Raw genomic sequence first — 23,057 nt, 5'->3', positions numbered from 1 at the left:
ACATGCCTATCATTCAACTAAGTTCACTAGCAAGCCATTTTAATTAAGAGGCCCTCTCTCAGCCTCTTCTCTTTATGTGTTATGGGAATAATAATTGAAAGGACTTCTTGTGAAAATTGTTGAGGTAATGCTTTTGAATATTCTAGGAACCACACTTAAAAATGTATCCCTCCCCCTTTTAAAGGGGAAGTTGGCTGCAGGTAGTCGTTGACTTATGACCACAATTGGGAGAGGAACTCCATTGCTAAGTGAGGTGGTTGTTAAGTGAGTCACACCTGATTTTATGATCTTTTTTCCACAGTTGTCAAGCGAATCCACCTTTCCCCATTGACTTTGCTTTTGGAAACTGCCTGGGAAGATCGCAAAGGCATGATCCCCATGACGGTCATAAATATATGCTGATTGCCAAGCACCTGAATTTTGATCACATGGTCATGAGAATTGAGTGATAGATTTAAGTACAGGGATTTGTCATTAGTCACTTTATTCATCAGCATCATAACTTTGAATGATATCTAAACAAATGGCTGTAAGCTGAGAACCACCTGTATGGTGGCTCAGTGGCTAAGACACTGAACTTGTCGATCAATCAGAAAGGTCAGCAGTTCGGCGGTTCGAATCCCTAGTATAGGTCTCCTGTGTGAGCAGGGGGTTGGACTAGATGACCTCTAAGGTTCCTTCCAACTCTGTTACTGTTACCTGTTACATAGTAATTGATAACTTTCATTGTTATGGGAAAGGTTAGCCCTGATGTCTCGGAATCATTGCTAGAGAAGGACAAAGTTGGTTAACATTGACCAGCTCAAGGTTGACTCAGCCTTCCATCTGAAGTCAGTATAACAAGGATCCAGATTGTTGGGGGCAATATGCTGCTTCTGTAAACTGATTAGAGAGGGCTGTAAAGCACTGTGAAGTGGTATATAAGCCTAAGTGCTATTGCTATTATTATTGGGAACTGGTGGCTATCCAAAAGTTATTGAACAGCATCCTTCAATATTTATTACAGTAGATATGTTTCAGTGACATTTGGAAGACAGCAAATGTTATACAATTGTCAAGTGCCATATGGTTAGCTGGTTAACCTTTTGCCAGTATAAGAGACATTGCATTGTAGCGTCTAAATTGGATTATAAATTAGAAGATTAGGGGCAGTTCATTCAGGAGGGCAGGTGCTCCCACAGAGGGACTCCTCAGGGTGCCGTTGGCCAAACAGTGTCGACTGGCGACACCCAGGGGAAGAGCCTTCTCTGTGGGGGCACCTGCCCTCTGGAATGAACTGCCGCCGGAGATTCACATGATCCCCGACCTACGTACCTTTCGCCGTGCCCTTAAGACCCTTTTGTTTCAACAGGCCCGGCTGGCTTAGAAAATGAATTTTAATTGGGTGTTTGTAGTTTTTAATATAAGGGACACATTTTAATATATTTTAAGTTGTTTTTAAATTTTATGGGTATATGTTTGTTTTAATATGGCTGTACACCATCCTGAGTCCTTCAGGAGAAGGGCGGTATAAAAATTTAAATAAATAAATAAATAAATAAATAAATAAATAAATAAGTAAGTAAGTAAGTAAGTAAGTAAGTAAGTAAGTAAGAAGAGAACTAGTTTAAAAACATGCTGCTTGGCTTTGGAGCATTTTGTGGCTATGCATAGCACACTGAGCTATATAAATACAAAGCAACCATAGTTTAACCTAGCAGATTGTGCAATGACAATCTGTATGATTACTTTCCAGACAAGCATGTTATGGAAATCCGGTCCTTTGAATTGGTGAGCAAACCATGGATAAGTTCAGCATGGGTAAATATATTGTGCAAACTCAGCGATTGTTTTTCTCTTTGATAAAACTGCCTCCCAGGATGACTATCAAAGAATGTCTGTATGCGGAATGAGGAAAATATCTTTTTGTCCTTCATTTCAAACAGTAAAATGTCTTTGAACAATCTCCAACAATTAGGAATCAAGCTTGCAAGTTAAACTATGACTTCAGATCAGTCGTCGTGTCGCAGGCGTGTGTGGAGAAGCTAGTTTGACTTATATTAATAAACATACTGACAGAAATATGTATGCCTGTGTGTGGCCATGATTCCAGTATAATTATTCTAAAATGAGACAGTTGCTTTTGGCAAAAGCTATTTTCTTTTCATCAAGCATTTCATTTTGTATTTTGTAGCTGCCCATTTTGTATTTTGTAGCTGCCTGTCTTTTTTCCAGGAAGGCAGGCAGGAGGAGCCTGTGTCATTCAAACGTTAGCTGCTATAATGACACTATCTTACCCTAATAAAAAATAAAATAAAGTGAGTCTGTGTGGTATAGTGGGCTATGTCTTGAGCAACTTCAGAGAAAGCCAAGTTCTCATCCACCATCCTCAGGGATGGAAGTTCATCAGGTGACTTGGGATCAGAAACACTCTTAGCCCAAACTATCTCTTAGGGTTGTTGTAAGGAAAAATAGCCTGAGCTGCATATATTGCCTTGAGCTCCTGAAGGAAAGGCAGCATAGGTACCTAATTAATCAATTAAATCTATTTAGTATGTACAGTGGCTCAGGTAAGAAAATCACCTGTAGGCTTCCCCCTCCAAAACTTTGTCCAGGATATAAGAGGAAAACTCTTTGAGCATGGCTTTCTGGTGAGATCTGCCATTTGACATATGGATTCCTCGTGTGCTCAGATATTTTGTTCTATTTTCCTTCTCCAACTTTCTGTCTCCTATCAATAATTCACCAACATTTGAGGCTACTGAGCATATTTAGTACTAATCTGTCCCCCCCCCCCCATCTCTATCCCCACCAAAAATTTAATCCTGCACATCTTGGGGTTTCACAGAACTTTTCTCCTCTGCAGGGTAGTACCTGCCAAGATATTCACTGGGGGGTGGGGGGGATAACCACTGGTAATAGCAGATGGAAATACAGAGAGTCTGTTTCTCTGTGTGTGAGTGAATGGGGGCTGGATATTGGCAGTAATGCTTGGAGGAGATTTGTCTGTGTTTCCATCAGCCACGCTTCTCACGTGGATCTGCCTTGCACACCCTCCAGGACCCAGAGCCAAGAAGGGGCCTCCCCACTCTTCCTGCCAGTGTCTGGGTCTGAAGGGGAGGGGAATTGCCTCTTCCTGTCAGGGATATAAACTCAAGCTTGGCTGACTGCAAGTCTGTATTTTCCTTCCCCTTTGCCAGAAAGTGGCAAGAGAGAAGTTTGCGTGTGCATTGGGCTGGGGTGGTGGTGGTGGAGGAATTTGGGACCTTGGTGCCTCCACCTTTTTTACAAAATAGTTTCTTTTGACTCAAGTTTCAGTTAGGGGAGGGAGAATGCCAGGAAAGCAACCAGGTTCTTGACTTTGAACTTCTTTGTGGGAAGAGGACCCCTTGCCTGTGTGTGTGTGTGTGTGTGTGTGTGGTGTGTGTGGAGGGGACGGGACGGGAGGGCTCTTGGGGGAAGGACCCCCAGGGCACAACACCTGTTTTGCATGTAAAAGTGCTGGAGTATCGCCTTGCCTACCATTTAAACAATCTGAAATTGCAGAAGGTTCCTCAAGAGCTTTCTATATCAAGAATTAAGCTGTCTAATTGGGAACAGCAAAGTCTGCATCAGGCCAATTCAGAGTTGACAAAATACATTCAGTCCCTGACTTAACAACCATTCGTTTAGCCATTGTTTGAAGTTTGTACAGTGGCACTGAAAAAAGTATGGCAGGTCCTCGCACTTACAACTATTGCAGCATCCCCACAGACAGGTGATCACAATTGGGGTCCTTGGCAACCATCATGTATTTATGAAGGTTTCAGCATCCCTGGGTTATGTCATCGCCATTTTGAAACAGCTTCTGACGAGCAAAGTCAATGGGGAAAGCTGGATTCACTTAATGACCTCATGCTCAGTGGCTGCATGATTCATTGAATTGATCCCAATTGTCGTTGTAAGTTGAGGACTGCCTGTAGTGTGCAAATTCTCAGATTCTTCATCAGAGGTTAAAACACAAGGGCACCAATAGAACTGGAAAAAAACTTGTAGTTGATGATATTTAAGCCATGTCAAAAGTAAGTTATTCCTAGGCTGCATTAAATACAGTATCTTCCTGTGTAGACATGGCTTAACCATTGGCCATACCCGTGATGGTGAACCAGAGGTGGCACGCAGAGCCCTCTCTGTGGGCAGATGTGCCATCGCCAGCTGCTCTCCTCCAGGTTCTGGCGCATGTGTACATGCCGGCCATCTGGTCTTCACGCAAAGACCAACTGGCACGCCAGAACTCGGAAGAGAGCAGCTAGCTGGTGCACGCATGCACACAGGCCAAGTTGGCCATACTATTACTTCCAATGTTTGTATGCTAGTTTGTACAGATTCAATTGGTTTAATAATAAAATATTTCTTTATTACAGCTTTTTTTCCCTTACAGCCAACATGACTGCATTTGTTTCAGGAATATTACTGGGTTTTCCAGATACCTGAATTATTGGCTTGAATCCACTAAATGCTGTTTTTATTTCTGTATATCCCTGATATACTGTATATACCTGCCTGTAACTTCTGTAAGCAGAGGTTAAGGAGCCTCTATTTATCTCTGATAGATGAAAGGACATTCAGACTGAATTTTAGTTCAACATTTCTTATTTTGGAAAGTGCTGGTATTAAAGTACTCCAGTGTCTCATACAAGGCTGGACGTTTGCATTTTGCAGCCTAAGACATAAGAAAAATGGTGCTTCCTTCTTTCACCAAAAAGGGTGCTTAGTTACCCAAGAGTGGTTGTGTTATTTCTAAAAACATGGCAAAATAATAACAAGCATTCCTTTCTCCCCCATACAAAATAGTACATAACAAAAATATTTAAATGAGCTGATTTTTTTAAAAAATTCAAATAAGTTCCTTGAAATTACTCTCTCACTATGGTATTTCCTAATGGCGAAACTAGTTCTACTATTAGAATAAGGGGTCCTTTAAATTTTTTGTAATTTTTTAAAAGTCTTGCTGATGGACATTAGGTAAGGTGTTGAAATAATGGATATAAAGAAAGGACTGCTGCTACAAAATGACTCCATATGTTCCCTTCTATTCACCATCAGGCAGTTTCACCAGATAGTGGTAAAAGGTACAAAGTAAGTCAAGATTAACACTGGTTTTGCTTCCCTCTCTCAAAGGAGCTTTCGGAAGTGTAATTGCTACAAAAGACAACCACACATTTTCATGCCCTTAGTTTAATAAGATTTTCTTTGTCTAACCATCACATCAAGGTCCAGCCTAACTTTATAGCTTTTGGAATACTCAAGAACAAAGAAGCAATCAGGAAATGTTTAATAAAATTATTTAATCTGGATCCAGAAGTAAGGTAAGGATGCACAGTTCTTGGGATTTCCCTGCAGCGTCTTCCAGCGTGAGATTTGAATCCAGGGTATGCTTGTGAAAAAAATAATTGTGACTCTTTAGTAGGTACACTGGTAGGTTTAAGGCACAATGGCTATTTCTCTTGCTGTTGCCCCCTCCTTCTTTTATAGTTTCTCTCTCTCTCTCCCTCTCCCTCCCTCTCCCCCTCTCTCTCCGTCTTCCCCCTCTTCCCCCTCCCTCCCTCCTCCCCCCAATTTCCTTCTCTGGGTGGAGCTGCGGAAGGAATGAGCTCACAGCTGCTAATGTATTCCAGATGGAACCTCTGCTCTCCATACTCCTTGGCGCTTTTCCAAACCATTTTCATTCTTGCTGCCCCCTCATGCCCTCTGCTCTTTTTACACACTGCCGGTCTCTATGCACATTGCCCTGAGCAATTTCCTGGCTGCCCCTTGTTCTTTTTGACACATCACTAGGGGGCAGTGGTCTTCCTCCAGGCATAAAATGTGACCAGTTGCTCATTGCTGCAGGTAACCATAACAACCTGGCTCTTCCCTTTAATTGGCTGAGCAAGGCAATGAAAGGACATCAAATAGAAAAGGTTGAAGGCAAGAGGTCCTAGTCCTAGGGCAGCATCACGAGGTATGAGGTATACAGAAATCACAAAACTGCAAGGGGCATTCATTTCATTGGGGCAAGGAAGGAACAATTGCAATTCTTTGGGAGTAGATAAAGGAAACAGCACTTGTTTCATTGCATAGCTTCAGGGGGATTGGATGAGCTGGTGAAAGGCTCTTGGAGGCTCATGTCCCACCCCACTTTACATGTTCTTTGTTTTTTCAGGAACCTGAGCCTGTGGAAGAATGTGTCCAGAGCACACTGGCTGCCTTGTACCCTCCTTTCGAAGCCACAGCCCCCACCCTTCTGAGTCAGGTCTTCGAAGTGCTGGAGCGGACGTACCAACACGATGCACTGCGCTACACCCTTGACTTCCTTGTTCCTGCCAAGCACATCTTGGCTCGCATCCAGAGTGAAGCATGTGTGAGCTCCTGCTTTGGTTTGGCTCTCTGTTCGTCTGGAGTACTTCTGAACAGGAAATCTAGCTTGGCAGTGTTGGGCAATAGAGAAATAATCCATGCTGGTGCCAGAATCCCATAGTGGCTCTCTGTGTGAGAGTTAGCTAGGACATCGGTGGCCTTCCAGAGGGTGTTGAATTCCATCCCCCATCAATTCCCATAAATGTTATCCAATACCTGAAGGGCCACAGCTTCTCTAATCTAAATTTAAGTATAGGAAATTTTTCTTTAGTTCCTGGGTATTTTAAAAATTTTAATTCTGTAGATAACGTTCGACTTGTGGCCACAGATGAGCCCAGAAATTTGTTTTTAAATTGTGCTCATACCTTGAGTTACCGTGCAACTAAACTTGATTTTATGATCATTTTTATGATGGTCAGTAATTAAGTCACAATAGTTGTTAAGTGAATCATGAAGTAGTAACTCCAAATCCACCTTATCCAATGGCTTTTTTGTTGTTGCTGCTGCTGTAAACAGCAAAAAAACCATTGGAAAATGTGATCATGTGCTATAACTAGTTGTAAATGTGAGCTGATTGCCAAGTGGCGAAAATGCAGTCCCAAGACCAGGAATGATGAAGCAGTCATAAAACTTCGGGACAGTTTCAAGTAACATTTTTCAAAATTGTCATAGCTTGCTAAATTACTGGTAGTAAATCAAGGACTACCTGTATCATGCTCCCACATTTTCTTATAGTAACTCCTTCATAAGTAAACTTATAAGGCAAGCAAGTATTAGCAAAGTGGATTTTGGGTGGGATATATAGATGTCAACATTCTTTAATTGGAGAATCTTACAAAATGTTAGGTAAACTAGATTCCCCCCCTCCTTCTGCACTCTTGTCTTTCTCTTATTTGGCAATTTTAGTTTTTGTGCAGAATTCTAATAAAATTCTTCATCGTGGTGAAATGCTAGAACTAAGCTAAGCTGGGAGATTCTTGTTATTTCTACATGGTGGGAAGCAAAAGAATGATATACTACCCATTAATGCAATATTGGTATTGTATACAGGTAGTCCTCCACTTATGACCTCAATTGAGCCCAAAATTTCTGTTGCTAAGTGAGAAATTGGTTAAGTGAGTTTTGCCCCATTTTACAACTTTTTTTGCCACATATATTAAGTGGATCACTGCAGTTGTCACATTAGTAATCCGGTTGTTAAGTGAATCTGGCTTCCCCATTGACTTCAGAAGGTCATAAAAGGTGATCACATGACCCTGGGACACTGCAATCGTCCTAAACATGAAGCAGTTGTCAACCATCTGAATGTAAATCACGTGACCCTGGGGATGCAATAATCATGAGTGTGAAAAATGATCATAAGCCACTTTTTTCGGAGCTGTTGTAACTTCGAATGATCACTAAATGAACTGTTATAAATCGAGGACTATCTGTATATAGGTTCCAGTATTCTGTATTTCTTAATATAATATCTAGCTGAATTCCTTTTCTCCTCTTCTCTCTTTCCCTCTTTCTCAGGCTCAGTATAGTGGCTTTGTCTTTTGCCATGAAGGTTGGCCCCTTTGCCTTCATGAAAAAGTCCTCGTCCAGCTGGGCTCCTTGCCGTGGCAACACTTGAGTCCCGGGGATTTCTACTTGCAAGTGGTGCCTCACCGGGAATGTGCTCCCCGCCTAGTCCTGAAATGCCTCTCGCTGGAGGGCCGGGCTGTGCAGGAGTTGCCTGTGTCTCCTGACTCCTATCGATTCCTGTTCACCATTGAATGGCTTAATGGCATCAACAAAGAACGTAGAGTAGGGCGTCTGGAACGCTGCTTGCTGGCAGCTGGAGAAAAAGTGCTGAGCTTGCCCTGGGCTGAGCTTGTGTATCCTCAGTTTGTGCACAAAGATGGATTTATTGTGGGGCAGCACTGCCCTACAGATTTGAGTCCTGAGGTCCTGGGGGCAAGGAGTCCTGGTGACGGACGTCATTCTGGCGGAGAGAACCGGGAATCTGAGGGGGAGTACGTTCACCTCTTGGAGGTCAGCCCCACCTTGCATCAAGCACCCAGAATCCCACAACCTTGCACTGCCCAGATTCAGACAATGCCTGCTCGCAAGGGACATAGCAAAAATAGGAACCGACGCCACCGAGCCTGGCTCCATCATAAGTCAGGCTGCGGGGAGAACTTTGCTTTGCGACAGGCTTCCAAAACTGAGGAGGCAGAGAAGTCTAGCCAAGAGAAGGGAAATCAGGATGAGAAGGTAGCTCAGCTGAGACCAAATCCTAGCCCAGCTTTGGACACAGTCTTAGAAAGTCCCGGAGCAGTTGGGAACTTAAATCCTAAACAACTGGAGGAAAACCTAGATCCTGTGGAAACAAAACCATCCCCCATTCTGAGTAGTAGTGATGGTGTTTTTGAAGACACAGCTCTGGGGAAAGAAGAATTGCTTGAATCCATTCACCGAGATCCAACTCCTCCTAAGGAGGGCAGCAAGGAAAGCCATTCTCCAGCTTTAACAACTCCAAAACGTACCAGCAAGGGAAATCGGAGGAAAAAGAAAGGTGCTGGGAAAGGAGCTGGTGGTCGGATTAAACAGGGGTCAGATTCTGCTAACCAAGAAACAGAAAGTTCTGATCTTAAAATAGGTGCTGAAAAGGAGGAGGCCTGCACCGGTCCAAGAGTACAGGATTCTGGGACCGGAAGTGTTTATGTTAATACCAGAGATTCAGACAGCATCAAAGTACCCTGTGTTGATATCACAGAGTGCGATGATTTCCCAGAGTGTGATGACACCCAAGAGAAAGATAGAATTGTAGAAAACCAAAGCTTTGAAACTGGAGGGGAAGGAGCCAGCAATGATGACTTGGCTGTCAGCACTGGAGACTGTATTGCTGGTGCTACAGAGCCAGAAGACAGCATAGGAAAATGTACCATTGGTGACAATGAAGGCAGCTCTGGGGAAGGAAACATGGAAGGCCCAAAACTTAACACTGAAGAGCTAAATGCTATATCCAACACTAGTGAACCAAGAGTTGGTACTGAGGACGTGAGGGTCCAAGAAAAAGAAGTGGAGGTTTCTGAAGACCAATGTATGATGGAACAGGATCTCGACAGCAAAGAACCAGGGCTTACTGACTTGCCAAGTAAGAATGAATTAGCAAGTGTTAAAGAGAAAGAAGAGGCCATAGGCATAGCAGCTGATCAAGCTCCTGGGGAAATACAAAATTCCCTTTTACCCACGGTGGCTCGTCTTGGGGAATCTGTAAACTGGAATCTTCTTCAATCAGGAGTTTTTGCTTTGACAGGTAAGTCATCAAGTGATAATCATCTGGAGATGTTCATTTGTTTTTCCCTTGTAATAAATCTTCAAAAAGAAATAGTAGAAAATTTAATCTATAATGTGGCATTCCCCAATCTTGATGTCTCAATTATTGGATTACTCTTCCAAGAGTATTCCTAGCCAGTGTGGCCAATAATTATCTAATTGGGAATTCTGAAAATTCTAAATCCAATACATCTGGAGAGCTCCAGATTGATGAATGCTTCTCTAGTGCTTTGATGGTTATCCACAACAGTATGGTAGTGTAAGTCAGAATAAGTTACGATAGAACCTGAAGCTTGTTTATCAGTTTTCCTTGACATAATGGCATTCAGATGTGCTGGACTGCACCTAACATTCATCAAACCAACATTGTGCATAACTAACTTAGGGAATGATGGGATCTGTAGTTGACACATCCAAATTGGTGACTATTGCAGGGGGTTCCACTAGCAGCATCTGTAAGGGGGTCAAAAGCAGCAAGCTCGCAGACAAAGGATTGTTTTTCAAGCCCTGATCTCTCAAGCAGGTTCAGATGTGTGAGGTTTGCATCATGACACTTTTCATCTACTATCTTACGATTTTCACATTTCTCAATTCCACAAATTAGTTAACTAGCTAATTTACCTAAAGCTAGTTAGCTTTAGGCAAATCAGTAGGGTGTGCAGTACTTTGGATTCAGAGGATAGACAGATCCTTCAGAGTGTGTGGGACACTCAGCAGTTTCCTTCTAATAGATGTTACGTCTAGATCAGGGGTGTCAAACTCAATTTCATTGAGGGCTGCATCAGGGTTGTGTTTGACCTGGGGGCGTGGGGTGGTGGTGGCTGGGATGGACGTGGCCAGCTCAACATCACTCATATCGAGGGGCCCTATGGTGGACTGAGTGCTCTGCCAGCGAAAATGGGCTCACCAGTTCCATTTTCAGCTGCAATGACTTTTTGCAACCCTCTGCCAGTGAAAATGGAGCTTGGGAGGAGTGCATAGTGTTTCTGGGGCAGCCCTGCTAGCCAGATCAAAGCACCCTGCAGGCCGGATCCGGCCCGTGGACCTTGAGTTTGACACCCCTGGTCTAGATCATCTCTACTATAAATAGCACAGCATCATTCTGCATTTGCTGTATAGAGAGTTTTAATGCCTCTCCCTAACAAATATCTGTACTTTTTTCATTATTTTTTGCCCGCTTTGGATACTCTGTATTTCAAAATACTGAGGTTGGAACAATTTTTGTCCCCAACATGCTTATTTACTTTGACTTTTCAAGGCAAAGCAGCCCTCTTCTGTCTGCCCCTCTGCTCCATTACGTAGGATTGAACTAGATGTCACAATTAAGAAACATTGACTAACTGGAGTGAAGTTAATGGGATAACTTCATGAGATAATGGGTAAAGACAATGGAGAAACAGATTTTGGATGCCATTAATCATACATAGTTTGCTTTTGGGGAAGGGGCACAAAAATGGCACTGCAAGAAATATTTTTTGCTGATATTAATGAAGGCTGATGCATTATTCAGTTTTAGTTCTTATCAGTGGAGTTTGACTGCAGGATGATACTCCAGTGGATTCTGCCTTGTATTCCTGGGGATGTTGTGAGCTGTGATTCCAAATAGCATGACCAGAAGTGAAGGATCCTGGGAGTTATAGTTCAGGTGCAACATACAGAGGGTAATTACTTCTGTAATGGTGCAATCAACCATTTGTATTTTACATTGTGAACAGTAAAATAACTTGGGGGCAATCCGGGTTGCAATTCCAGCAACATGTCTTAACCAGAAAATTATAGATATAGTTTATGTAACTATATATTTATATATATAGTTTATGTAAACTTTATGAATTGTGTACTTAGCTCAACAAACCATGGCTTCAGATTGCAGCCCAAAACATGGCTTCAGATTGCAGCCCAAAACTTTCCTGTGAATATCAGTATTACAAAATGAGTCTCTGCAGGCTCTTCCAACAAACTCGTCCTTTAACCAACATTTTTGCCATCTTACTAAACATCACGAGGACTGAGTGAGGCAAGCCTGGGTCCTCGCCACATCACAACAGTCTGCAGAAACCACTCTCTTGCCTCAAGCCACCAAACACAACCCAGAATGACACCAGCGCCTGATCATGTTACTGAAGGCCTCTGGCTTTCAAAACAGGAGGCAGGCCTCCCTTGCGGGGGTGGGGGGTGGGGGGGTGTACTACATGGAAAGTGTAAACAAAGAGTGATTTGGAAATAAAGGGAAAATAAATAAGAGAATGGAAGAAACATTGAAAAGGAAGCACCAGGCTGGTGAATCCATTTCCAAAAAAGTCAATGTCACCTACTAGAATCCTTCAGTTTTATGAACATCACCCATAAAGCCTGGATATACACAAAGTCCTCACTTAAACAACAGTAATTGAGGTCAGAATTTCCATCACTAAGTGACAGAATCATAAAGTGTAACAACATGACCATGCTGCTTGGCAGTGGAAATTCTAGCACTTCCGGTTCGAATCATTAAGCAAATGATTAAGTTGTTAAGCAATGATGTTAAGAATTTTGTAAATTCTTGCTGGCATCCCCATTGACTCTGCTTGTAACATGTTGGCAAGGAATATTGCAAATGTGAGCAGGTAACCATGGGGACACTGCAGCTGGCATAAATATGAGGACTGGTTGTAACTACCACTCATTCAACACTGTTGTGAGTTCAGATGTGGTTGTTAAATGAAGATCATCTGTAGTAATATCCAGTATGATGTCCCTAGAAGGTCCACAAGCAGAGATGAACAGATAGTCATTCCTGTTCATTGCTCCCTGGATCAATTTGCCAGAGAGACCATGTTTTTTAAACAAAGATATCCATTATTTTCTGCAGAATTTTCCAATTCTTTTCATACTCTCCATTTTGGTCTGGGAGATGCCGTAGCAATACTAAAAACAGCCCAGTTGGAACAAACTAATGCTTGCTTTGGTTCACTGTTCTGTTGCCAGTGTTCCAATCATTTGGATGTCTCATTAACTAGTGGAATGATTTTCCTTCAGAAGTTGTGGATGCTCCATCATAGGAGGTTTTTAAGAGACTGGACAGCCGCTTGTCTGGAATGATATAGGGTTTACTTCAGCAGACGGTTGGACTAGAAGACTTCCAAGGTCCCTTCCAACTCTGGTATTCTGTTAAGTGATTAGGTCAGGCCCTGCTTGAGTGACCATTTATGAATCCACGCAAAAGGGGAACTATTTAGTGCTTGCATAGGTGGATATGTGAATAGAACCAGGTTTAGAACAAACTATAGTTTATATGGATATACTGCACCTTACTGTGTACTACAATATAGACATTAGGTGATCTATGCTTTGTATTTCTTATGTCTAGAAACCAACATTTGATACTAGCTAAATCTCAATCTCTTGTCTGCATGCTTTTCCACACAGATCTCCTTTCTGATAGAACAGCATTTGGAATGTCTTCCAGATGTATTTGAGCTACCTCCCCTAGAATTTCCTTTGCAATTGAAGGACACCTGTTTGGAAATGGTTCTGTTAGGTGCTAGTGATGATTAGATAAATAGAAGATCTAAATTAGAAGTCATAGTTAACAGTAATCCTCAGAATCTGCTATTCAAAAGAACAGCACATAATGGAGATGACATTTAGTTATCAATGATTATAACCTCCGATTGACCTGTCTTCCATAATACCTTTTAAGAACCTTCTAAATTGGAGAGGGAAATACCATTTCCTTTCAACTAAAGTGCTTGAGACATTTGGGATTAGATCCAAAGGTTGACTTCCTCTGACAAAAGGAACTTTTCTATCAGTGGAAGACTCTTTCCATTGGAGGAAGGAACCTTTGGATATAATTCTTGGATTCCCTTGTGATTATATCTCTTTTTTTGCTCCCTGCAAAATACATTTCACAGTCATTTGAAAAGAGTCGATGCATACTGTTTATGCAGATTACAAGCAAACAATCTGTTGCTTTTCAGTTGTTTTACAATTTTGTTCCCATTTGTTGTAACCTATACGTTCAGTTGCAAAAGGATTGTGGGTGGTTGCTTCTTCCAGCATAGGGTAATTTCAGCACAGACCAAAGGAAAAAGGATAACATGGAACTCTAGTGGTACTTCAAACTACTGAGGAATTATTGTAAAAAAAACCTCTAAAATTCATCACACAAGCAGAAGAGAGCGATCCTGTTTCTCCATAAATCACAGCTCTGATATCAGATTAGAAATGACATCTGTATACATATCTCAAAGGAGCTTTTTAAAAAGGCAACTAGGTTTTTTTTTTCTTTGAGGAAGATGCTTCGCTTCTCATCCAAGAAACTAATTCTGATTGAATGGTGAAGAATGGATTTATATTCCTTGTAGTCATTAGATCGTTAGCACCTTCTGAGAGTAGTTGAGACCACTTTGAGGTTTATCTGTGCCCCTAAACTCTAAAAAAAAATTGCTAATAACTAGATGACTGCAAGAAATATAAATCCTTCCATTCTCCACCATTCAGTCAGAACTGAAGAAGCTTTTTGGATGAGAAGTGAAACATCTTCCTCAAGGAAAAAAAACCCCAGTCCAATTGCATTTTGAAAAAGCACCTTTGAGACAACTACCCTGTTTCCCCCAAAATAAGACATCCCCTGATAATAAGCCCAACTGGACTTTTGAACGCATGGCAATAAGGCCAAGCACTTATTTCAGGGTTCAAAAAAAAAAATAAAAAAATAAGGCAGGGTCTTATTTTGGGGAAAATACAGTATGACTTAGATAACTGAGAAGCTCCACAGAGATTTCTGTATATAATGTAGATTTCTATGCTGTAGAGATCATTGTATTCAGTTGCATATGTGCTGATTTGCTTGCAAGCCTGAAATTGAGCAATCAAAGTTTAGGCTTAGGTAGTGCCAAAGCACACATGCCTGTAAATGTTAAGATTTTTTTACAGTGCAGATGTCTATCTTTAATTGTCATCAGAAACCCAACCTGTGAGAGGGTAGTGAATTTTCTGTTACTTATATGGAGACTTCCACACATTTTAGATTGATCTCAAACTCACAGTATCTTATCCTGAATGCCAGATTAACTCAAAATCATGAATCACAAAACACATAAACATGCTAGGCTGTACAGCATGCTTAGCTATGACATTTTGTTCAGGTTAACACTAATTAAACTTTTTGAAAGATAGGGTTGCCCTTGAGTTAAGCTTGATTTGTGGTGATTACATGAACATACAACATTTTCTTAGCAATAGTATAGAAGTGCTTTTGCTTTCTTCCTGAATGTTTTCTATTTGTCATTGTCTTACCTACAGCCCTGCAGTGCCCATCCATATATAAATATATGTAAAGTGCATATCCAAGTCTTTATTTAACCTGGTTAAGAATTTATGTATCATCATGGGTAGCTGAACTGAGATTACATTTATCTAATTGGTTTCTGTTGAGATGAAGTGTATATGTCAACAGAAGGTAAAATTGATGTCAACTGTGGTGCAATGTTAGTTTTCTGTCTTTTTTGCAATGAAGAAAAGAATTGTTGTTGTTAAATCTGAATGCTTGTAGAAAGTTTATGAGATTAAACCAAGGACACATTAAGGGGCTGGAAAAGAAGAAGAAATGAAGTGTCTTGTCAACAGCATTAATTTTAATCAAATGATCATATGACTCCCTCACAATCTAATTACAAATGACAAGAATAGCACATAAACAATACTTACAAGTAATCTTTCCAGATAACCACTCTTTGCTTTCCCTCCAATCCTACACAAACATGTCTATAAACAGATTTGTGTTTTAATCATTGCATCTGCTGACTTGGAATGATGGAAACTGATCCACCACAATGGGAAAATACCATTTGGGATAAAACAGCTGTCTTATGGCAGTTAATGGGAAGATGTCCTCCATCTTATCCTCTCCCTTGTAACCCATCTTCCCACAAAAACTTGGTAATTTTCATCTATATTGTTGAGCTACTTTAGCAAAACTTTCATCTATATTGTAGATGAAACTACAAAATTTTCATCTATATTGTTGAGCTACTTTAGCATAAAATGGGATTCTGATTCAGGGTATTTCTGCTTTCTAGCAAGTCTCCCCTCTCCCCATTCCTTATCCACATTTTCTCCTGAAACCTTTAGGATTCAAAATTCGCTATAGGCAGAAGGGGAATTTTCCCTCTGTAAATGACCTTATGTTAACTTCTCCCAGATTCCAAATTTATGTATTTTGTATTTGCTGCAACATGATACGTTGTAGGAAATGGAATACTGCATCTGTGGGGGAAGTTACAGTGTTTTTCCAGCAACATACCATTTGGAAGATGAAGCAGTTGTTTTTTTTTAATGGAGAAAATGAGCTCAGATGTTCTTCCTGTAGAACACACACATACAGACACACATATGCAGACACAATCTATTTTGGTCTGATAGGTTGGTGTAGCTTATGAACTCCAGTGGTCTGTCTTCAGATCTGTCTTCCACATCTGCTTTGTATCTCCGTAAATATAAATTCCAACCTCTGTTTCTTTTTGAAAGTAATTGCATTTCAACTTTCCATTTGCTTATAAAATGCTGGTGCTGCAATTAGTATTGACTTTGTAAGGAAATCAGGGGTTTGTATTATGCACGTAATATATCCTTAATACCTATTTTTAAGACAGATGTACAGTAGTTGTGAGGTTGGGAATTATAGCCCAATGTCAAAATGTCATGGGTTATTCACATTGATCATATTCCATGCCACAAAGATTGGAAGTCATTCTGTTTCACTTTTCTACCCAAGGCAGGGGAAAACAAATAAAGAGAAATGTTGATTTATGGAAGTTGCATAAATATTCAAATGGAATCCATTGTTGTTGTTGTTGTTTTTATTTTGAAAAGTTCAGCCATGTTATTAATGGAATATGATAGATATGCATTACATTTTTTATAAGGTGGTATAAAGTCATATAAATAAATGGCCATGTGGTGCTGTTCCATTTGGTGTGCAATTCTTTTTGTGGTTTTCAGTAGTCTGATGAAATTGCAGATGCACCCAGCAAAGACAATTCCTGGAGAATTAGAGAAAATCCTACAAGTGGTTTAAACCCTTTAAAGCACTAGAGATCATAATTCATCAAGTGTGGTTGGTAGGAACGTGGTTCTGTCCATGCACCGCTTTGTTGCAAATTCTGAATGTCTGGGACTGGTCATGTGAATGGCTGCTGAACTCAGACTGTTTTGGCCCTATCTATGAGGTTTGGTAATGGGAAGCCAACTCATGTTTTGTGTTTATTGGAGTAGATGCCAGAAACATTGCAATGTGGGATAAAGTTATGACTTATAGCTTATATTTTCCTTTCTGTTTCTCTCCACACCAGGAGGAATAGACAAGGCTGGCCATTCCTTGCTGACCATAGTGCCCCAGCCTCTTCAGGATGAGTTGCCTCCAGGACAAGAGGATCTGGTTAATACCTTAAGATACATGCACTCACTTCTCAGGTAACCTATTATTTAGACAAAATGAGATAACGGCCTCAAGGAATAATTGTTGGGATGCTGCTGTCCAGAATTGCTCCTCCTGAGTTTTAGTGATGGTGACTATATTGCAGTCTGGCTTCATTACCTTCTCTTGTCATTATTACCTATGTCAGAGTTAATAGAGATGAAAGTAGTTCAATCCACACATATCACTGACAAGATACTCATAATGTATTTTGATCTGCTTCTGTTATGTTCTAGCATTTACCATGACATGGTAAATGAGGAATGCCTAGATATATAGAGTAAGAAACTCCTGCTGTGTGTTACCTAGTTGTGGGTTTTAAGGCTTTTAGCTGTAATTTGTAACTAAGAGATAGCTCCCTGCTTAATCAGAATGCTCTTTGTCCCTTGTCTCAGGCAGCAAAGTTGACTAGTTTATTAAAGAAAGTGCCTTGCCAAAATCCAGCTAAAAATCCACTAGGTCGGCCTAACTGATCAATAGCTGTACTATATATCAAAGTGCCTTCAGATGAAGTAGTCAAGGCTCCCTTCCAAAAGACTGAAGTAATTCATTGAGGCAGGTGAAGAATTCAGGAAATTCTTCTCATAAAATCAGAATTGTCAGGAAGCTGCCATGGGAAGCCATTAAGAATCCAATTAGCTTAAAAGCATTTTGTTTGCAAAGGATGATTATTTTGACCCCAAATACTAAAAATGCCTTTGAGCTTTCTTGTTTGGAAGAGGTTATTCATAAGCTAGTAGAATATAGCAGTTATGGAAATGAGCTAAATTTTCTCCCTCTGCATAGGTTGCCCCACTATCTTTAATTAATGAAAATAAACTGGTGTTTTAATTTTTATGTATGTGTTTCTTTGCAGATTATGTTGCATAATACAATACACTATAATAGGCAGTCATTTAATTTTTCAAATGAACAACATAGAATTATTAATATCCACAGTATAGATATAGTAATACTCAATAATATTCAAGGTTATTGTAAATTTTAGGGAGTATACTGGCTACTATATTTGTTACTGGAGTGAAAATTCTGATTTGTTATGATTTACCCCATATTTATTGTATTTATTATCTTTATTATAATTCTATATGCAACTGTTGATTTTGAACTTTGTAACAGGTTTGATAATTACACACATTTCCTTTTTAGCGACTACCTCAGTTAGTAGCCATTTACAAATACAGTGGTAATAAATTGTAACAAAAATTCATTTTATGACCATTGCATACATTTATGATAAAATTTTATACATCTGACAAAACATTACCAAATAAGAATTATGGTATCATAGCTGTATAAGATAATTTTGCTTGAATAAGATGGCAGCAAATGATCTTCACAGTATCTCTTTCAATTTCTCCTCTCTCCTCTCCTCTCCTCTTTCTCTTTCTCTCCCACCCTCTCTCTCATGTTTGCTTAGCAACCCATTTTTTAAATGACCTAATATTTGGGACAGAACTTAGTCACTAAGTGAGGAGTGGGTAGACAAATTGTGCTCTCTTTATCAGTTTATCATTAGAACTAAAATAGCAGCTTAAAACTTTAAGCAAGAAATGTGTGTGTCTTTGTAGAATGGTACAGTTAGGGCCTAATGTGGGATTGTTGTGAAGCTAACACAAAAAGAAGCTCTTAGAGATTCCTCCAAGCAAACCATTTTGCCCAGTTTTTCTATGATTTGGCCTTTTTGATGAGTGTTATGTTAAGCCAAGCTGGCAAACCTGATGCTGAAAAGGCAACTCTACATATCTTGTTTTTTTTTTTTTTTTGCCTATGTTCCAGGCAAGAGCTAAAGATTCTTGGGCTGACAGTGCTGTTGGACCTAAGTCATGTGGATGACTGGGCCTTCCAAGCCCCCGTATTGCTGCCAGCATTAAGAGCATTCCAGGTATCATCCTGATTCAGCTGCCTTTCCCTTCCCTCTGTAGTTCTAATTGGGATGATGGGAGATGCAACCCAATGCATATGAATGACACCGAAGTTGGGTACCTGAAGTTTTTTTTCCCTTGGCCCTCAATAAGCAGCCTGAAGGTCTATTTATCATTTTAATAAAATAGTATATTTGTAATAACTTGAAAATATGAATATAAAGAGGAAGATTTCTGCACATTGTTACTAAATCTCATGTTCAGGAGGGATGGGATATAAACTGTATACATTAGAGTGATTTTGATATGATTTATATCATCAAAATAAGCAACAAAATGGTACTAGTTGAAATGAAACACAAAAGTTTTCATTTGTTTTATAATGGAAACCATGGCTAAGCTTTAGATCAACCTTTGCAGCTTGGCAGCCCGGCTGGCTGGGGAGATGGAAACTGAACTTACACGAGCAGTGGGCCAGAACAAGGTCTTGGAGGACAAGGTAGCTCTGCTACCTTCCCATGCCTCACTTTCTGGACTGTAGAACATAATTCCCTCCCTTTTGCTTCTGACTATTGTATGCAACTTTTATGAGCCTGTGAAGCAAAACCTTTTTATTATTTAGGAGACTACACCAACTCCCATAAGTCAGCTGCTGGTGATCTTACCATCTGATGATCGTTTTGTACCCCATGAAGAGGAACTGACCTTAGAACCTGCTGTGGTAAGAACTCTGGGCTTCTGTTGGAAACTATTTCCTGGAGCAAAGTTTGCTGAAGAAGAAGGGAGAATAGGGGCAGGGGGAGATATCTAGGTCATGGTTAAAGGCATGAGGGAGTCCTGATCAAAATAAAGATGGCAGTCACAACTGAGTGCTTGAAGCACATGTATCAATATCCCATGGGATGGTCGTTTGATAACACTGGGTGGGATTACACATTTAGAGTTTGGTACAAACAGTGGCTAAAGGTTTACTACAGTGGTCCCCAACCTTTCTGGCTTTGCGGACTAGTGGTGGTGGCAGTGGGGGGAAGAGGATGGTTCCGCATGAGCGCTGGGCAAGTATGTGCATACATGTAGCTCCATTTGCACAAGCGACAAGTGCCCGTCACTCATGCAAATGGAACTTCGCGGACTTGCCCTCCACTTGTGCAAGTGGAACTACATGCACGCATGCACCCACTTGCCACTTGTGCGACCTGGTTCCAAATGAGCTGTGTCAGTACCGGATCATGGCCAAGGGTTGGGTACCCATAGTTTAGCATGTTGTGCAGTCTGGCTAACTAATTTTTTTCAATAATTCTGGTTAATGCATGCTTTGGCATGGTGTAAATCCATCCACGTGTTAACTAGTCCATTATAGAAAAACTGGACTGATAAGAGAAACTTACAAACTCTTGGCCATCTGAGATGCCATTTACTGTTTATTTAGCTCTACCTTTCTATCCAGTTGAGACATTAGTCAATAATGCTTTTATCTGATAATGAAGAAAAAGCTATATAATGTATTGTTTTCTGCTTTAGGGCTGGTAAGTTTTTGGCTGAAATCAGACTGAAGCCTAATGATACAGGAAGGAGGTAGCTTATGATTATGTGATTACCGTATTTTCCGGCATATAAGACGACTTTTAAACACATGAAAATCTTCTCAAAAGTCGGGGGTCGTCTTATACGCCGGGTGTAGTTCTCCTGTAACCAGGCAGACCAGCCCGAAAGGGTCTGACGAGCCTTAAATGGCTCTGGCAATCCCAGCTCTGGCGATCCCAGCTGAGTTCCCTGCAACTCAGCTGGGATCGCCAGAAACCACGTAAAAGGGAAAAAGTTTTTTCCCTTTTACTCTGAGGATCCCAGCTCTGACGATCCCAGCTGAGTTCCCTGCAACTCAGCTGGGATCGCCAGAACCATGGCTCTGACGGTCCCAGTTCTGGCGGTCGATCCCATCCCAGCTGAGTTCCCTGCAACTCAGCTGGGATGGCCAGAGCCATGTAAAAGGGAAAAAGTTTTCCCCCTCCAGCTTGCTTACCTCAGCTGCTAGTCGCAACGCTTGCCTTGCTTTGCTTGCCTGAATCTATTCAGGCAAGCAAGCAACTCCCTGCCTGCAATCAAGCAAGGAGTTAGTTGTGGACTTCAACTCCCAGAATTCCTCAGCCAGGAAAGCAAAGCTGGCTGAGGAATTCTGGGAGTTGAAGTCTACAAGTCTTAAAGTTGCCAAGGTTGGAGACCCCTGTTCTATTGGGTAAGTTTTTTTCCCCTTTGGGAGCTTTAAAAAAAATAGTCAATTGGGGTTTTTTTAGTTGTTCTTTTTTAGACCTAGCCATTTAAAGTTTAGGAAGTTTTAAATTTAGCTTTCATATAAAAATAAAAATAAAATAAAATAAAACAATATTTGTGCAGCTTTCTGAGATTTAGTGTGTTTCTGTAGTGTTTCACTCCAACTACACAAACACACAAAATCTCACAAAGCTGTATGTGGAATTTTGTGTGTGTAAAGTGTGAAAGTTGGTTTTTTGGACTTTTTGTGGCTGTGTGAGGTTCCTGCTTGTTGCAGGGGCCATTTTGGGTTGAGCACAGCTGCTTTTACATTGTAGGTGAGCCAGTTGTGTTGTGTTGTGTGTGTTTAGAGTGTGAAAGTTTTTTGGGGGGGCTTTTTGTGGCTGTGTGAGGTTTCTGCTTGTTACAGGGGCCATTTTGGGTCTAGCACAGCTGCTTTTACATTGTAGGTGAGCCAGTTGATGTTTTTTAATTTTTATTTGGTGTGCACTGGAAGAGGGGCAGTCTTATATGGCGACTATAGCCCAAACCCTATATTTTAACAGGAAAAGTTGGGGGTCGTCTTATACGCCCAGTCGTCTTATACGCCGGAAAATACGGTACATAAACTTCTGGGCATTCTCTAGACTGAAGTGTATGAGCTGAGTGTTATTAACCAAATTTAACTCACAGGGTCCCTGTATATAATTTATTTAATACATTCCTAGATAAAATCAACAGATTGATAGAGTTGTATATCTACTCCCTTAAACAATTCGGAGAATATAGCAAAAAAATGTATGCATGCAAATAATATTGGAATATTAAGAGTTAGCGGTGAGTAAAAAGAAGTATTGTTTCTATTCTGCAAGTTACTGTACAAAGAAGAAAGACATTTTTTTCCGGACAAAATAAACATTTCATTGTGTATTTTTGTCCTTCAAAGATTATGATGAGTTATTAACTATTTCTAACATCACTTTAGGTCTAGCCTTGACCTAGGGTTCATGGCTGAGGTAAGGAAGAGTGATGACAAGGTATTGGATATTATTGAAAAGAATTTGGGAATTTTTTGTATCTAATTCAATCTCCTTATCTTGCAGGAAATCCGGCTTCTTTCGCTGCATGAACTTCCACAATATGTGGCCTTGGATCAGTTGACCCCAGGACTAGGAGGGACTCTGACCTACTCGCCACCCAAATGGGTTAAAGAACATCAGGTATGGGGGAAATAGTAATGGGTGGATCTTATATTGACACAAAGAATTGATCCAGAGAACTAAAGCAGCCTCCCTCATTTCCTGCAAGAAACTTTTCTGCCTTTTTCCTTCAAGAATATGTAGTTAATGTTTCCATTTTCCATAGATAGCTTTTATATTATGGATTCTTTAAATGTCAGCACATATCTTATATTTACAGGAATCATCACATATTTTATATTTACAGGAATCGTCCACTTCAGATGTAGTTCTAACACATTCTTATAATGTTAGTTCTTTATTAATGTTAGTTCTTTATTAAAATATATTGTAACTCTGCTTCCGTAACACAGTTGGCCACTCCCCCTCCCATCTCTGTGTCTACCCAGGCTCTTGAACAACTACAAGATCTCTGCTGTGGTGTTCTCCAGACTGTGTGTGAAGCCAGTGACCACCTCAACGCAGTGGGAACAGCATCAAGTCAGGAGGTAAATGCATATGATATTTATACAGGAGCTATGAGGTTATGCAGTTGAAATATGCAATGAGAAATAGCCTTTCCTCTTGCTAGTACTTGGAATAGAGTTGCAACAGTAGTCCTCATGGGATAACAGTTTTCAC

The 23,057-nt window shown here is 40.6% G+C and overlaps 1 protein-coding gene across 6 annotated transcripts in view; it reads left to right on the top strand.

Annotated features, from left to right (window-relative positions):
* The window catches only part of ARHGEF40 (Rho guanine nucleotide exchange factor 40), a 44,938-nt gene that overhangs the window by 4,067 nt on the left and 17,814 nt on the right, over positions 1 to 23,057 (top strand). For 4 of the 6 annotated variants that reach the window (XM_034423043.3, XM_087891930.1, XM_087891931.1 and 1 more), the window contains exons 2-8: positions 6,164 to 6,361; positions 7,876 to 9,643; positions 17,001 to 17,121; positions 18,905 to 19,010; positions 19,613 to 19,711; positions 22,341 to 22,457; positions 22,826 to 22,924. In XM_034423043.3, the coding sequence (XP_034278934.2) occupies positions 6,164 to 6,361; positions 7,876 to 9,643; positions 17,001 to 17,121; positions 18,905 to 19,010; positions 19,613 to 19,711; positions 22,341 to 22,457; positions 22,826 to 22,924 (2,508 nt within the window). Of the gene's footprint in view, positions 1 to 6,163; positions 6,378 to 7,875; positions 9,644 to 17,000; positions 17,122 to 18,904; positions 19,011 to 19,612; positions 19,712 to 22,340; positions 22,458 to 22,825; positions 22,925 to 23,057 lie in introns of all 6 variants that reach the window. The other 2 variants (XM_087891932.1, XM_087891933.1) reach the window with 1 other exon arrangement.

Source organism: Pantherophis guttatus, chromosome 4 (assembly GCF_059756535.1).
Source record: "Pantherophis guttatus breed Tessera chromosome 4, ASM5975653v1, whole genome shotgun sequence".
In the NCBI taxonomy this organism is placed as follows: domain Eukaryota; kingdom Metazoa; phylum Chordata; class Lepidosauria; order Squamata; family Colubridae; genus Pantherophis; species Pantherophis guttatus.
The sequence above is the reverse complement of the archived record's forward strand: the minus strand, read 5'-3'. Positions and strand labels throughout refer to the sequence as shown.